The 18,146-nt window shown below is 44.1% G+C and overlaps 1 protein-coding gene across 3 annotated transcripts in view; it reads right to left on the reverse strand.

Moving 5' to 3' along the window:
- Window positions 1-731: 731 nt before the first annotated feature.
- The window catches only part of UBAP1 (ubiquitin associated protein 1), a 55,722-nt gene continuing 38,307 nt past the window's right edge, over window positions 732-18,146 (reverse strand). For 2 of the 3 annotated variants that reach the window (XM_033857953.2, XM_033857954.2), the window contains exons 3-7: window positions 17,096-17,220; window positions 10,758-11,681; window positions 3,620-3,802; window positions 2,405-2,506; window positions 732-1,794 (exon numbers count right to left, since the gene is read on the reverse strand). In XM_033857953.2, the coding sequence (XP_033713844.1) occupies window positions 1,654-1,794; window positions 2,405-2,506; window positions 3,620-3,802; window positions 10,758-11,681; window positions 17,096-17,220 (1,475 nt within the window). In that variant the 3' untranslated portion in view covers window positions 732-1,653. The remainder of the gene's footprint in view (window positions 1,795-2,404; window positions 2,507-3,619; window positions 3,803-10,757; window positions 11,682-17,095; window positions 17,221-18,146) is intronic. The other variant, XM_033857955.2, reaches the window with a different exon arrangement.

Consider the following 18,146-nt stretch of genomic DNA (forward strand, 5'->3'; position numbering starts at 1 on the left):
GGGGCTTTCTGAGACAATGGCCATGCCTGACCTGACCACCAGAGGGCAGCCTCTTTCCAGCTTGGTGCTTCCCAGCCCAAAGGTTCTGTACCCGCTCCTCACGTGATCACTAAAAAAAAATTAGAGACCCATCCAAGCCAAGAGCACAGGAGGGACTGTGGGGCAGTATTAAGTATAAGGACAAGAAACTCTAGGGATAAATCTAGTTCCATCAGCTACATCAGCACTACTGAGAGCTAATAAAGCAGTCTGAATCCCAGTCCTGCCTGTGGAACACATAATTCTGCATGATGCTGCTCAGAGGACAAGGGGCTTGTTCCTCATTTCTGAGTGATTCCCCTGAAGGCCCAGCCTGTCTCACCGCCACAGTCAGTCTTGCAGGAAGGCATATGTCTATGTCCTTGACCCAGAGACTGGGCTAGGTCAAGTTTAAACAGACCCTTGTCTACACCTGCCTTTACAAACCAAAAACCAGGGCAGACTGGGGGGCCAGCTCCTGGGTCCCATGGGCCTAAGAGTTGGAAGAAAGTACTGAAATGACAGAAAATGGTTAGCTCCTGTTCCATCCCCAGCAAATCCCTTTACCACTCACTCACTTCCACCCTGCAGTATAAGTCCTTGGCAATAAAGAAGTTATCACAGCAGGATATACCTTTTAGATTTTTATTAGTAGTTCTCTCTGAAAAATCAAAATAGTTAGCAAATTACTTTAGATTCATCAAGACTGTATATCCTTTGTATTTAGATCTTTAATGATGTACAACATAATACAAAACAAACCAAAGACTAATTTCTATGACTAGGTGTTATTCATTGTGTCATCCTAGAGCAGGGGGCTGGAGGGAGAGGCTGTTCTCCAGGGAGAACTGAGGTGGAGTTAGTGCTGGGTGACTAAATCACAGCCTCTTTCTTCCCCACTTGATGTGCTAGGAAGGGGCCAATGATTTCTTAAACTGACAACTGTTTTCTAGAGCAGGGGGCTCTAAAATCTCGGGTAGCAGAAGACTGTGGTCCAAACCAGGCCAAAAGAAACAGGCTGGGGCAGGGAAGTATGGTAACTGCCTGGCAGAAAAGGCAAACTCAGGGCCCCAAGGGGAAAAGGGCATTCTTTGCACCTCAGAGACATTGCAGAGCCAGTGTTAACACTAAGTGACATCGTTAAAGGGGGAAAAAAACAAAACCCTGGAAGAACCTTTCAATTGCACTCAACTTGGATTAGAGGTCAGTCCACCCTTGCAGAGAAGGGAAACATCTAGCCCCAGAGCAGCACTGAGTCTGGCCCTCCCACCTCCTTCTCCCCAACTCCTTTTGGCAGCTGGGACAGGTTTCGGCTGAGGCCATACAGACCCCAGAAAGACCAGAGAAGTCTCTCTGGATGGCCAAGGTGGGAAGGACACTTCTCAGAATACAAATACTTTTACTGTGGAAGGAGCCGGGACAGTTCCGGGGGCATATGCACGCCCAAATCTTCCCCACTTTCTCCCCAGCTCAGGACCTAGGCTCATAGAGACTTGGCAAACACAGTCTCTACACCTGACCTTCCACCCCCAAAAGAAAATCCGGAAGCGTGCCCCTTCTTCCCCACAGGTGGTCTCCTCAGGGCCTTCGGCGGGGGGCGGGGGCTCCGTGGCAGGGCCTAGGCAGGGCCTGGTCTCAGCTGGCTCCCGCCCGAGCCATGAGGTCTTCCAAAGCATTGTCCTGGTCATTGTTGTGTAATAGCAGAACTTCCTTAATATCTTTCAGTTCAAAGCCCATTTCCTTAAATTTGCTCATTAACTGAAGAAACTCCATCATCTAAGGGAAATAAGAGAATACAGACTCAAGAAAGGGGTCCAAGCCACACAGCACAGCTGAGTGGAGGAATATGTGTGTAAGGGGGCTGCTTGGGGGAGCGTTCTTTGCCGGAGCCTCATGAGCCTCTCTGAGGTCCCCTAGCAAGCAGAGGAGGGCCGTAGAGGAAGCGAGGCTGTGGAGGAAGACAGGTTGATGCCATGGCCAATCGTCCATCAGGAGCCATGCCCAGTCCCAAACCTTGCTGACCTTCACTCAGGTCCCACCATCCACATCTGTGTTCCCACCCAGCAGGATACTGAACCCAGAAATGGCTGCTTTCTGGCTAGCAGCCTAGGTGAAGTGACTAGCAATCTCCCCCAACATCCAAAAATATGGCTTTTTGCCCAGGTCATTTTTCCCGTCTCTTCCCTGGGATTCTAGATAGTCTTCAACCCGATACTTTATCTGAGCCAAACTAGCCAAATGCCTTTCTGGACATGAGAAATTCTGTGCTTCAACTACCTCTGCCTACAGTCACTGGAAGGGATGAAGGTTGTAGTCCAGGAGGACCAAGACAGACTACTTTGTCCCTTCTTTCCAGAGGGTTCCCGTGAAGCATGAAGGTTCCTACCTTTTCCTCTGAACACTGCTGCATTTCCAGAGCCTCTTCCACTAAAAGAGGGTCAAAGCCCTTCTCACAGAGCTGTCCATGTGCAAAGAGATAGTCGAGAATCTAAGAAAAGAGAAAGGTTTAAGCACCTATTGCCACTCTTGTCTGCGCTTCCCAAAAGTCTTACACAAACCTACCAAGTGTGACAATCTGCTCCCCACCCTGGCTATTAGATCCTAGATAGGACTTGATTTTGTGCCTTGAATTGTGTCCAACACAGCAGTACCTCAGTGGCTACTTGCTGATAGGTACACCCTTCTAAACATGCATAGCCATTTTTCAAAGGAGTTCCTGTCACAGCTGACTCACATCTCCCAGCTGATGTCAATTCCACAGCCTAGGCAGGATATTCTTTTTTTTTAATGGTGACTTTTCTTTTTTCTAAATTTATTTATTTATTATTATTAGCATCATTATCATCATTGGCTGCACTGGGTCTTCATTGCCGCGCACAGGCTTTCTCCCTAGTTGTGGTGTGCGGGTTTCTCACTGCAGTGACTTCTTGTCACAGAGCACGAGCTCTAGGCACATGGGCTTCAGTAGTGGTGGCACGTGGGCTCAGTACTCGTGGCTCATGGGCTCTACAGCACAGGCTCAGTAGTTGTGGCGCACGGGCTTAGTTGCTCCGTGGCATGTGGGATCTTCCCGGACCGGGGCTCGAACCCGTGTCCCCTGCACTGGCAGGTGGATTCTTAACCACTGCGCCACCAGGGAAGTCCCAAGATATTCTTCTAAGAAACCACCCAAGTCAGAAAGTGCCCCCAAGGTTTAGGACTCCAGTACACTATTTTGGAACTCCCTGGGCAGTCCTGACAGGATAAACATTTCTGGAAGAAGACATCTGACCATACCTCAAGCCTAGAATGCTGTCTCAGGAGAGGCAGAGAAGGGGATAACTGGGTAACAGTCAACAACTCCAATACTCTCAAAGCTCTCCTTCAGCCTAGGTCTCAGAGCAGCCCCCAAAGCAGAAGCTGCAAAGCACTGCTGCTGAGGCTGCTGGTTTGCCCAACAAAGCACCCTGAGTCCTGCCCACACCCCCTCAAGTCACAGGAAAAGACAATGGTGCTGTGAGTCTGAGGGACTCTAGGATAAAGGCAAGACACTATTCCAGCTCCAGAGATGTGGGACCTCTCTCCTACCCCCGCCCTGCCCCATGGCTGACTAACCGCTCACCTGCTCAATATTCTCTCCTTTCTTCTTCATGGCTTTCAAGACACACTCATATGAGTAGCCCATGCTGACCACCGTCTCCACACAATGCCGCTCACTGGGGGACAGCGTCTGCAGTTCAGAGTAAGCCTGGGGACAGCTGGGAGTGTTGGGCACTTGTGACATTGAGAGATTAGGAGGTGTGACCTGGTGGTGGAGAAACAAAAGGATTAAGGCAAGAAGAAAGACATGTAGCCCAATCCAGGGGCTTGTCGTTTCTGACCTAATGAAACCTCCCAGTCAAGCAACCTGCCTGCAAGCAAGGGCCAGGTTTCTGGCCAGACATCCTGAAGAAGACTGAAGAGTGGTAGGGGAGCTCCAGCTGAGAGAGAGAAAAACTGGGAAGACACCTGCAACTGTGGCTGTCCTCTGCCTTCATCCCACCTTGCAGAGTGAGGAAGCACCACAAGAGCCACATGCCCTTCCATGCCCAAACCCCCTGGGCTTGAGGTGGAGAAAGAAGTTCTGAAAACTACATTCGGGACTGATGCCCAAGCTGGCTGCTGTTATTTCTCTCCAAGGCTCCTTTATCCCTTTCGTAGGCTGCCGTATCTGAGTCCTAAAGGGATCAGTAACCTCAAACACCCCCACTCTGGACTGACTCTGCCAGTAATGTGTCCATCCTCGCTTCTACTATCGCTGGCTGGGCAGAGACTGCCAGCGCAGTTCCCACACTTGGCCAGCTCAGGGCTCCCGTGCTCTGAGGGCACTCCATCTCTGCCCCACACCATGCACTGTGCTTTGATTCCCTGCAATAGCCGCTGTTGTACGGAGCCAAGACTGAAGGACTGCTACCCACTCCAGGCTGTGCCCTCAAGGACTGGACTGTGGTCTCTAGGGCCCTGCTGCTACTGGACCTTACTAACCCCAGCCTGACTGGTGGACAGATTCCCAGGATTAAATCCTCCCACCACTTCTGATAATGAGTCAGCCCCAAGGCAAAAAGGCAGCTCACTCCCAGGCCAAAGGACAGAACCACCATGGGAACAAGGTCACAAGCTGTTTGACAGCTTGGCCCAGCTCTGAAGAACCAGGGAAAGTTTTTCAACAAAATTTTCTTTATTTCTTTTTTTTTTTTTGCGGGGGGCCGGGGTGGGGGAGGGAGGAGGGAAAGGAGCCTGCTATCCTAAAAGCATGTTCAAAATTATATAGCTCCGGACTTCCCTGGTGGTGCAGTGGTTTGAAATCCGCCTGCCAATGCAGGGGACACGGGTTCGAGCCCTGGTCCGGGAAGATCCCACATGCTGCAGAGCAACTAAGCCCGTGCACCACAACTACTGAGCCTGTGCACCAGAGCCCACGAGCCACAGCTACTGAAGCCCACGCTCCACAACTACTGAAGCCCACGCTCCACAACTACTGAAGCCCACGTGCCTAGAGCCCGTGCTCCACAACAAGAGAAGCCACAGCAATGAGAAGCCCGCGCACCACAATGAAGAGTAGCCCCTGCTCGCCGCAACTAGAGAAAGCCCGTGCGCAGCAATGAAGACCCAAAGTGGCCAAAAACAAACAAATAAATATTTTAAAATATATTATTAAACTAAAAATAAAATATTAAAAACAAATTATATAGCTATAACTGGATGCTCTCCTCCAAGTCAGCTGGGAAAAACCAAGAAGATTCTACAGGCCTAAAAGCCAGTAGTTTCTGCTTAACCATCTCACCCACAGCATACTCCAGGCAGTCCAATCGTGGGGCTCAGTCATTAGGTTACAGGAGTCACGACAGGGCATGGGAACTGCATCACACCCTCTGGCCACTGCAGGCCCCAAGATTGTCTCTCTCTTTTCAGGGGCAGGCTCTACCTGGGCTTGAGAATACCAATAGCCAAACAGCATTTTGGTCGCACTGCTGGCACAGTACTTATTACACACAGTATGAGCTCCTAGAGGTTAGTTTCCATGACACATGCATTTCTAGATGCCTAAGGCCTGGCTTTGAGCTTGAAACTTACCCCTAATCAGTTACTGAATAAGTGGAGCTCTATTAGGATTTCAAAGGGGGGATTTTCATTTAACACAATAAGTTGACACTGATTCTCCTCCCCTCCAAAACCCACTAAAATGATAATGAAACAATTAAAACTGTATTAACCTTTAAGGTCAAAGAAAAAGAGGGAACAGCAGAGGACAATATATTTCAATGAAATTTTAGAAGGTGGAATGCTAATGGAGGCAGAGTAATGGGCAGAGGCAATGAAGTTACACGCCCCTGGAGACCCCGAGAGAGACGGGTTCAGCATTTGGAAGCACCCGGTACTGTTGGGATAAGGCAAGAAACGAAGGCAGTGATCAGAGCAGAAAACCCTCAAGCAGACCTTCCCCACCTCACCTTTGCAGGAGGCAGAACATTAAGTCTCTAGAAAACGTGAGCCAAAAGGACTAAGGATACCAAGCACAGCATATGGCAGAGTGAGGTGCAAGAACCAAAAGGGACTAAGTAACTACACCAGCATTCCCCACCTTCTTTAGCATTCAAGCAGAACTCTCTAGATAAATTTTAATAGCCCCCAAGACCTTCACATGTTGATGTTTTGCAGAGCTCCCCTCAAAGCCAACCTTCAGCCTATAGTGAATCTTCATGATCAGCAAGCACACCCCAACATACACATTCTCCGTTTTGATTTATTTTAGTGCCTCACTCTTAAATGTGAATAGAAAGCCAAAGCCACCAACATAAGACCAAACCAGAAGAGGGAAAAGACAAAACACTTGGAAATTTAAAATAAAGTAAAAATTTTATTTAAAAGATTATGATATTAAAAAAAAAAAGGGTTATACACAGGCAAGGATATATCCCAGAAAGTAAAACATAAAGTCAAAGAGATAGAAAATACAAAAAAGAAAATACAAAGCGACGAACCACATCAACCAGATTTTGAAAACTGAGCTGAGCCTTTGGATCCAGGAGGGCCAAGCACAATGAATGAACAAAGCCCATCACTGGTAAATTTCTAATCTCCAGAAATGAAGAAAAGAAAGCTTGTGGGAGTAGGGGAAGAAATCAGAATAGCACTGTATTGCTAGAAATCAGTGGAGCTTATACTTAAATTTGAATTTTTTTTTTTAAGGGAGCAATGTCTTAAAAATTCTTGAAGAAAAATGACCTTCAACTAAGAAATCTAAATCCAAAGTATTATTCACATGTGAGGGTAAAATTAAGACATTTTTAGATATTCAAGGACTCAAAAATAGGACTTCCCTGGTGGCGCAGTCGTTAAGAATCTGCCTGCCAACACAGGGGACACGGGTTTGATCCCTGGTCTGGGAAGATCCCACATGCTGTGGAGCAACTAAGCCCACGCGCCACAACTACTGAGCTTGTGTTCTGCAGCCCACGAGCCACAACTACTGAAACCTGCACACCACAACTACTGAGCCCATGCGCAGCAACTACTGAAGCCCGTGTGCCTAGAGCCCGTGCTCCGCAACGAGAAGCCCCTGCACTGAGAAGCCCGCGCGCCGCAACGAAGAGTAGCTCTCGCTCACTACAGGTAGAGAAAGCCCGCACGCAGCAACAAAGAACCACCCCCCCCAAAAAGACGAAATCAGACAGGTTGACCAACATGCTTGAATGTATTTGAACAAGAAAATTATCATTAGGTCTTTGGCAGCTCTTTTGGAGCATTTGGACAAAATTAGCAACAGGCACAAAGAAACCATGCAGACTTTTTTAATGGGGCAGTTAAACTAGAGAAACAAAAAGCTACCAAAAAAATCATCATCATCACCAGAGTACACCATCTGAACTCAGTAATAAATATTTACCCAACCATAATAATATGAACAATAACATTAACTGAACCGAAATTTGTGATATAAATATGATGGGAGGTACAGGAAGAAGGTAGAGAAGGGGCTATTATCAGAGCTAAATCCTCAACTACTGCAACAGGAAGTATAAACCTGTCTAAAATTGATAAATTTAGAAAAATGTAAGCATCTAATTCAGAAATACAGAGATAAATCCCAGCATAAACAGTTTAAAGGTCAAAAGTGCCTGACTATGGGAAGCAAAACTGGAACTGGGGAGAGGTGAGGCAGGGAGCTACTGTTTTTCAATACAAGCCTTTTAAATGCTACTTGATTTCATGAAAATACGTTTGTAGTACTTTGATAAAAATAAATTCATTTTTTATTTTTATTTATTAAAAATGTTTTTCATTTGTTTATTTCTTTTTTGAGGCTTCCTATTTCTTCCTTTTCTTTTTCTTCTTTTTTTGGCTGTACCACATGGCTTGTGGGATCTTAGTTCCCCAACCAGGGATCGAACCTGGGGCCACAGCAGTGAAAGCGCCAAGTCCTAACCACTGGACTGGTAGGGAAGTCCCTCATTTTTTAAATCTAGAGATGGAGAAGGACTCTACTGTAAGTATTAAAGCAATGGCAACATAAGAAACGATCAACAGATTCAAACACCGAAAAGCTAAGAGATTGTATGCAATGAAAATTATTTAGGATACAATTTAAAAGCAAACTGGCACTACTCGTATGCTTCTTGGCCAAAATTAGTAAATTGAGAACTCAGAAGTATAAGGAAAAAGGCAAATATTTTGCTGAAGTAACTGTGAAAAAGTGGGAAATAGATATCCATAGCCGGAGATAGAGAACCCAATGGCAGAATGAGCCTAACCTGTGAGCAGAGCAAGACTCCTTGAAGGGTTGAGGGGCAGTGGGAAGAGGCCCTGGTGCTAGGTCAGGCAGGTCTATGCTGGACACAGAATAAGGGCACATCACAAGATTGTTCCTCTTAACATGATCCCATGGAGTTCTCAACTTCTAAGATTAGTTTATATAAAACAGTGAAACATGAAATCAAAATCTAAAAAATGAGACCCAAACACTGGGCCTGAAATAGCCGACAAGAACCAAATTCCAGGAACACTTCCCTAGGAGTTCCTATTTGAAGGATGTATACAGTCCAGCTGACCACCATCACCACCCACCTGCCTCAAGTCCCTATCTTGGAGAGAAGTGCTTCTCTCACTGGGAAGCTCCTACCGTGGGCCTCAAAGACTCGCACTAAGGATAGAAAGCCAGGATGGGAACTAGGCTTTGCTCCCTGGAGGTAAGGGTCATGACTTCCTTAAAATATCACCAGAACTCTGGGCTTCCCTGGTGGCGCAGTGGTTGAGAATCCACCTGCCAATGCAGGGGACGCGGTCCGGGAGGATCCCGCATGCCACAGAGCTGCTGGGCCCGTGAGCCATGGCCACTGAGCCTGTGCGTCCGGAGCCTGTGCTCCGCAACAGGAGAGGCCACAACGGTGAGAGGCCCACATACCGCAAAAAAAAAAAAAAGATCATCAGAACTCCAACTCTGTTTATATTTGCCCCCCAAAGGCAGTCAGTCCCCAGGCCAGGGAGAAGCATGGTTTCCGCTGACACTCTAAGTCGGTGGGGGTGGGGGAACCTTTCAGAGTGCTTTTAATTCCTCTAAAGCACACAATGAGTCACAAAGCGAAGAGGAGTATCCTGCTGACCAAAGTCCAACCACAAACCAGGAGGAATTAGGATAAGGTCCACCCTAGGAGATGTTATGCACTCTATTTAGTTTCTCTGGGCCAGGGTCCATGGAAGTTTACGGGCAGCAGTAAGCTCTGACAATGGAAGCACTCACACAGAGAAAATCATTTACCAAGAATGTCACTGCTGGGAACTTGCACTCTTTGTAAGGCAGGCCAAGGCTCATCTTTTCTACCAGCTAATAGCAGACTTATTATGGTCTCTCAGAGATTTCCCACTAATACAATCAGGCTCCTTTCTGGCTCTAAATACTGTCTTGATATGCTGTCATTTAAAAAATCTGAACTGGTGTAGCAAAAGGTTCTTGGTCTTCTGTGATTTCTATTCTATAATGCAATTGTTCTGTGGGGCTGAAACAACCACATAAAGTAACCTCCCTATATATGTATGCATCTCTCTTGTGTGACAAATCAGATTTTCTTCAAGATGATACAAATTACAACTTTCGTATCAATCCACCCTTCAACACTAAATCTGACTTCCAACCTTCCCCTCTCCCTCCCTTTGGAGAAAACTGCACAATTCTTAGTAGTAAGAAAAAAAAAGTAATTGCAGGATTAAAACCTATAGGTTTAAAAATGACAAATTTCTATCTTTTGCTGAAACTTCCAATACAAATTATGCCCCAGTTACTAAAGTACCGCCCAGTTTGAAAAACATAACCCCAAATTAGTCAAACACAAAAGAGCCAAACTTCAAGGCAGAGTGAGATGGAAAGAGGAAGGAGAGGGAGGTAGGGAGAAGATAAAAGGAGGAATACCAAGCAACCATAAAAAAATTAAGAAAGCTAACAGGAAAAAGTAAAAAGGCACAAAGAAAGAAAGCCTTTAAAAAATGCAAACACAAGACATGGCAGCACAGAAAACAACAAATTGATTAGGCAGGAAAACATCATTCACATGATACACATTATCTTTTTGAAGGAAAAGACCAAAAAGATGCAGGGAGGAAAAAAAAAAAAAAAAAAAAAAAAAAAAAAAAAAAAAAAAAAAAAAGATGCAGGGAGGAACAAGCCAACATTAACCAGGTTAGGTGCAAAGCTAATAATCTCTGTCCTCAGAAAAATAAACAGAACTACATATACTTAATGTAAGCAAGGTCAATTTGGTCATGCCCCATCCTGCCCTAAACCTTGCAAAGAAGAATGTGAGGGTGGCAACTGCTGGGTAGAATTTAGAAATCTGTGGAGCTTTATTTTTAATTCAGGGGGATTTAAAAGGCTTACTGTGGGACTTCCCTGGTGGCACAGTGGTTAAGAACCCGCCTGCCAATGCAGGGGACATGGATTTGATTCCTGGTCTGGGAAGATCCCACGTGCCGTGGAGCAACTAAGCCCGTGTGCCACAACTACTAAGCCCTAGAGCCCACGAGCCACAGCTACTGAGGCCGTGTGCCACAACTACTGAAGCCCGCGTGCCTAGAGCCCATGCTCCACAACAAGAGAAGCCACCACAATGAGAAGCCCGCGCACTGCAATGAAGAGTAGCCCCCGCTCACCACAACTAGAGAAAGCCCGCCCGCAGCAATGAAGACCCAACGCAACCAAAAATAAATAAATAAATTTATAAAAGGCTTACCGTGGGACAGGTATTTGGAGGTGATGATTCTTCTGTGCACACAGACAAGACAGAGAGGGAAGGCATCTGGGAATGGGTGAGGGTTGGCACCTCTGTGCCACTGTCCAAGTTCAAAGCTGAAAGCCCAAGAGCATGATGCCCATTGAGCTCACTGGCACTGCTTTGGGTGGAAGGCTTTAGGGAATTCCGGAACGTGCCACTGCGGAGGCAGGATGTGCTATGGAAAGTGCTTGCCATCTTGGCTGTCTTCTGACTGCTGTCATCAGAGTCAAGTTTGGGGAAGGACAGGGACTTGATATTGCTTACTGCAGGGATGGGGGGAAGGGACACTTTGGAAGACAGCGACATCTTTTCACAGTTGCCCAACTGTGGTAAGGTTATAAAGCCATTGGGTTTGTGAAGAGGCTTGAAATCTAGGGTTGCCCGCTCCAGGGATGCCAGGACCTCCTCATCCTGTAACACAGACCCAGAGCCACCTCTAGGCAAGTTACTGTCCAATAACTGGGCCATAATGGGTCCACTGGTTCCTACCAGAATGTTTCTCAGCTCTTCCTTCTCATCAATAGTTTTTAACTCCAGATTATCAAACGGGTCTTCTTCACACTCAAAGTCAGCAGGATTGAAATCTGCCTTTGTGTGGGGTGGGCTGAGAACTTTCTGTTTTGTGGCACTGCTGCTGACCCGAGTCGGCATGAGGATGCTGTTGTGCTGTAAGCTGGCAAGGATGGGATTGATAGGAGGTGGCATTGTGGCTGTACCGTGAGTCTTGGAGAAGCTCATTTTGCTGTCACCCTCTGGGCCACTCTTAGAATTCACTTTAGCTTCTGCTTCCTCAGCCTTGCGCTCTGCTTCCCACTGGGCTTCTTGGATTTTCTTAATATCTTCAGCCCACTCAATGGTTTTCTTTTCCAAAGAGAAGTCATACTGCAAAGATATATCAGATAAAGGAAGTGTGAACCCAGGTGGCTGCCCCTCCCCCACCCAATTCCTCCACCCAATTCACTTCTTCCTCACCCTGGCAAGGCAGCATTTATTAAGGTGTATGGGAGGATCCCCACTCAGGAAAACTAAGACTTCCTAATCTTACTTGATTTAATCAAACTATGCTCCCTGGTTACTTCTAGAAATTAACTAGAAAGAGCTCCTCTCACCTCTAATCCTACATACCAGGCCAAATGTACCTTGCCACTTCCCTTGCTTCTCTCCCCTCAGGCTATTTCCCTTCTTAGAATTCTTCATTGGTGGCTCAGGCAGAACTCAGCTGCCTCCTCTATAAAGCTTTCCTGATGGCCCATTCCTTCCTCTGAACTCTTACATAGTGTCTGTCTCTATTATTTGATGCTGAGCACATGTGACCACAAGTAGCTTTAGTCTTCCTCTAAACATTTCCCCAACACTATCACAAGCCTCTTGTGGGCAGCAACTGGGCTTTAGACCCTCTTAAGGTCTCCATTATCTAACACAATGCCCTAAATAGATCCCGCACTCAATAAAAACAACAGCCCCTAGTATTTAAGCACTTACAAGGTGCCATGCATGATTCTAAGCACTTTTTATATATTAGTTCTCTAGATTTTTTCAGCAATTACAGGGGCTATGCTCAAGGTCATAAAGCTGTTAAGCGGTAGAGCCTGGATCTGAACCCAGGCAGTCTGACAACAGATTCTATGCTCTAAACCACTACCAAATTACAGTGAACAGACTGTACTCTAAATGTAGAAAAACTGCTTATTAAGAAATCTAGACATAACCAAATTAAGATTTTACGATACAAACTCAACAAAAAGCAAACAACCTGATTAAAAAATGGCCAGAGGATCTGAATAGACATTCTTCCAAAGAAGCCATATAGATGGCCAAGAGGCACATGAAGAGATGTTCAACATCACTAATTATTAGGGAAATGCAAATCAAAGCCACAATAAGATATCACCTCACGCCCAGCGAAATGGCTATTATCAAAAAGGCAAGAAATAACAAGTGTTGGAGAGGATGGGGAGAAAAGGGAGCCTTCATACACACTGTTGGTGGCAGTGTAAACTGGCGCAGCCACTGTGGAAAAGAGTAAAAGCTAAACAATGTGTGCACATTCAAGGTTGGAGGCGCGATAAGAGTAAAGAGGAGAAAGGGAGAGGAAGGAGGCCTACCATGACCTAGAGCCACGGTAGGCCTAGAGTTTTAGAGTAGAAGAAACATAATAAAGTGCCTCAGGTCATCCCTAAACGTTTCAGCTTCAAACAACACAAAAGAAGCCTGGAAACGCACATGTCAAGAAGTTCACTTACACACCCTGAGCCAGTCACTGGGCCCCAAAAAGACACTTGGGGGATCACAGGGCTTCCTTTCTACCACTAACTGAATAGTGAGAAAATAGCACTGGGCAAAGGTTGCTGCTTCTAACTGTGGAGGAAATCCAATTATGCAACTGGTTTCCTCCATCAAAAACTGAGGCTGTGACCAACTTCCCACTGCCTGTAAACACAGATCTCTGAAGTTTTACTCCCAAAAACAAGTGTAAATTTCTTTCCTCTTTAGTGTTTTGTTTTTTTGTAATTACCAAAGTAATGTAGAATACTTGGAACATAAGAAAAAACAGAAAGGAAAAAACAGCAGAAATATTACAGTGAAAAAGAATGTGATTTTTGAGTGTACAATAATAAATAATAACATCATCTAACATTTATGGAGTACCAGGAACCAGAATAAGCATTATAAATGCATTATTTTACTTAATCCTTATAAAAACCTTAAAATATGTACAAGATTACACAGCTATTACATGGCAATTCCAGCCCATGAATCGCTGAACCAGAGTCTGCTCTAAACCGTGACACTAAAGGCCACCCTCCACTACTGTGGCCACTACCACCATTTCAGTACTTTCCGGACCTGGGTGCAAAGGTTTATGTATGTTTTACGGGCTCACTTTGATGATTTTTAATTTGAAATCTCAAGTTTGTATTGTCATGCAAGGGCAAATATGAAAAAGTTACAGGAAGCTTCAAGCTGTCTAGGGCTCTAGGTCTGACTCTTCTCTGGATAGAGAGGGAGCCAGCGCCAACACCACACCAATACCACAGCCAAATCCCCCGCTGGAGACCCTAGGCAGTCAAAGTTTAAGGAAGCTATCTGCAATTAGAGAACAAAAACACTGCAGCCAGCCCACACAGGAATGGAGCTTGGAGCCTTGATCTCCTCTTTTGTTATTAGTGGGTGTGATGAGTATGACAGGCACAGTACCAGGCACTCATTAGTGCATCACACTGATCAAACAGAAAATTCCCAGCAAAGCCTATTAACAGCAACGATGTGGGATTCCAAAAGCCTTCTGAATGAATCAATGAGGCAGCAAATAATATGAGGACTACTGAAATAAAATGGAGGTGTTATTTAAATCATATTGCTAGCAGTATTCTGCACACAGAGTGGTATTTACTGAATATTTGTTGCTGCCAATAAAAAAGCCACCAAGGAAACAGAACAAGGTAAAACTTCATAAGGGAAATCTCTATCTCTTCTGGCCCAATAAAGTCTCCATACACAAAAGGAGTATCGAGTCAGTATTCAAAAACATCTAAGATAGTCAACATTATTAGTAGCTAGAGAAATGTACATCAAAACCACCATAAGAGGGGTAATTCCCTGGCGGTCCAGTGGTTAAGATGCCATGCTTCCACTGCAGGGGGCGTGGGTTCAAACCCTGGTCTGGCAACTAGGATCCCAAATGCCACGCGGCCAAAAAACCAAAAACAAAAACCGTAAGACCACTGCACACCCATTAGGATGTACATAAATAACTAAAAAGACAGATGATAACAAAAGTTGGCAAGGATGTAGAGGAACTGGAAACTTCATGCAGTGTAGGTAGGATTGTAAAATGGTGCAGCCACTTTGGAAATTAGTCTGGCAATTCCTCAAAAGGTTAAACATAGTTAATATATGACCCAGCAATTCCACTCCTATGTATATACCCAAGAAAGCTGAAAGCATATGTCTGCACAAAAACCTGTAGACAAATGTTCACAACACAGATTTCCCTGGTGGCGCAGTGGTTAAGAATCTGCCCGCCAATGCAGGGGACATGGGTTCGATCCCTGGTCAGGGAAGATCCCACATGCCGCGGAGCAAATAAGCCCGCTCGCCACAACTACTGAGCCCACGTGCTGCAACTACGGAAGCCCGCTCGCCTAGAGCCCATGCTCTGCAACAAGAAAAGCCACCGCAATGAGAAGCCCATGCACCACAAGGAGGAGTAGCTCTGGCTTGCCACAACTAGAGAAAGCCCACACGCAGCAATGAAGACCCAATGCAGCCAAAAAAAAAAGTTCACAGCAGCATTATTCCTAAAAGCCAAAAAATTGGAAACCATCAAAAATGTCTATCAATTGGGGACTTCCCTGGTGGTCCAGTGGTTTTAAGACTCCACGCTTCCACTGTAGGGGGCGTGGGTTCGATCCCTGGTCGGGAACTAAGATCCCGTAAGCCACACAGCCAAAAAAAAAAAAAAAAAGTCTATCAACTGATGAATGGATATACAAACTGTGGTATATATCAATACAATGGAATTATTCAGCCATAATAATGAATGAAGTACTAATACTTCATTCATACAATATAGATAAAACTTGAAAACACTGAAGTAAAATAAACCAGTCACATATATATTTATGAATAGTTATATATAAAAGACTAAATATTGTATTATTCCACTTATATGATATTCCAGAATAGGCAAATGCAGAGAGACAGAAAGTAGATTTAGTGGTTGCCAGGGGCTGGGGGAAGGGGAAAATAGGGAGTGACTGCTAATGGACACTGGGTCTCTTTTCAGGGTGATGAAAATATACTGGAATGAGATGGTAATGATAGTTATGCAACTGTGAATATACTAAAAACAAATTTATTTGCATACCTTAAAAGGGAAAATTTTGTGGTATGTGAATTATATCAATAAAACTTTTATTTAAAAAATATAACTGAAGTTCTCCCACTACGATTATTTCCTAAAAAAGACTGGAAGGTAAAACAAAGAATACATTTTATTTTATTTATTTATTTATTTTCATTATTATTATTTTTTTTGGCCACACTGCCTGGCTTGTGGGATCTTAGTTCCCCAACCAGGGATTGAACCCGGGCCCTTGGCAGTGAAAACACGGCATCCTTTCCACTGGACTACCAGGGAATTCCCAATATTTTTTTTTCAAAGAATACATTTTAGAGTAACATGGTAATTCCTTAGTAAATCCCCCTTCTTTGCCAGGAAGTTGTATTTTAAAAAATCTAGAGTCACAGGAAGAAGTGTTTGGGTGAGTAGCGTACCTTTCTGTTTTTCCATGTAACTCCTTCTCTAAACTGTAAGCTCCTTGAGGAAAGTGGTTAAGGCATTTATCTTTATCCTCAACCCTAGCAGAGCGTCACTCAAAATCAGGCAGTCAGTAAGTGTGTAGGAAGTCACGTAACATGGCGCTATTTGCTGCTTTCAAGATGTAATTTTATACATTTATAAATAACTGAGCTTTAAAAATGTAAGGGCTGAAAAAGAAGCTACTGAGGAGATGGCATTTAAGCACAGTCTAGAATAGATAAATTTTTAACAAGCAGACAGCTTTTAGTATGGTGAGAAAGAGAATAATATTTCAAGTGGGGATAACAACTCATGAGAAAAGCATGGTAAAGACAGGTAATACACACAGTACATTCAACAAATTGCTACAGTATCCTGGTTTGGAGGGAATATAGAGGAGATGATGAGCTAAGGTACTCGACCATAACCTTATGTCTAGACTTGATTCAGTAAGGTTGGTGAATCACTGTAAGTTTTTAAATTCAGGAATATTATTCTAGAAACAATATGAAAAATAGAAGGAAAATGCTGTAAGCAGAGGAGCCCATTAAAGAGGCTACTGAAATAGCCCAGGTGAAAAAATAAGGTAAGGAATAACTGAATGGCAAAGGGAAGACACAGCAGAGAGAAAATACTACGTAACTTGAGTGACCAAGAAGGTAATGAGGACATTAATAGAGAGAAGGAAAGAGGGGAAGAAGCACGTCAGATGAGCAATGGGGATTTGTTTTGGACAAGGCACAGAATCCCAGGAACATACAATCAGATTACACAAAATCTGTAACAGATATATAAACATATATAAATGTGCGTGTGTGTGTACGCACGCCTGTGTGTGAGTGAGTGAGACAGTGTGAGCCAAGCGATAACAGGAGCTATCAGAAACACAAATAAGAGACAGGAGAAATTTTTTTTCTATTTCACTATACAGCAAATTCTTACTCCTTAAAATGTTAAATGTACTAAACTTTAACTAAAAATTACCACTTACCTGTACTTCTCTGACAACCTGCAAACAATCAGGCAAGGAGAAGCCAATAGGTAGACCAACTTTAGCTGGTGTTTTGAATTTGTCTCCTATCTTAAATGGGACATCATCAAGGTAACTGAAAGTCCCTACAATCAAAAATAAAGTACAAAATATCAGCAAAGAACTTATTATTTGTTTTGGTATAATCTTACATCTAGGATACAACATTAATTTATGCTATCCTAAGACTAGAAGTTAGAGTTCCTTCTCTGACTGCTTACCTTCTCCTGACCCTAGATCTCTAATAAGGACTCCTATTTGAGGTTACTTGATCTTATTAGGGTTTATATTCACTTATACTTAGCATAAAAGCCAAAGTACTCATAGTAGCCTAAAAGTCCTCCCCGACGTCCATTACCTCTCTTGCCCTCAATTCCTGGCTCACTGAACTAAGTCACAGTGATCCTCTGTTCCTCAACTATGACATGGTCAAAACTACTTCAAAAATTCTGCACTGGCTGCTTCCTCTAACTGGAATGTTCTTCCCTCAGATATTCACATGGCTTACTCCTTCACCTCCTTCAAGTCTTTGCTCAAATGGCACTTTCTAAGTGAGGCTTACCCTGACCACCCTATTTAAAATTACTACCACACCCTCACTGCAGTAATCCCACATTATCATCTATCTTTTCTCCATAGCACTTATTACCTTCTAACATATATGTAATTTGCCTTTTAATTATATTTATTGTCTGTCTTGCCCAGTGGAATATAAGCTCCCTGCAGGTAAGTATTTAAGTCTGTTTTATTCACTGATGTAGTCTCAAAACCTCAGCACTTCCTGGTACATATTAGGCACTTATTAAATATTGATGATAGAATCTTCACAAAAGAACCTCCTTGATTAGGATTTCTTTAGTAAGAATCATTTTTTAATTAACACAAAGAACTACTCTAGATTTTTTTTTAAGCTACATTCTAGAGATATGGAAATATTTAAGAAGTACAGCACTTATGGAAAAAAGGAAAACCAGACAAGACCATGGGAATCAGACCAGGATTATCAGGAGAC

This window comes from Tursiops truncatus, chromosome 6 (genome assembly GCF_011762595.2).
Source record: "Tursiops truncatus isolate mTurTru1 chromosome 6, mTurTru1.mat.Y, whole genome shotgun sequence".
In the NCBI taxonomy this organism is placed as follows: Eukaryota; Metazoa; Chordata; class Mammalia; order Artiodactyla; family Delphinidae; genus Tursiops; species Tursiops truncatus.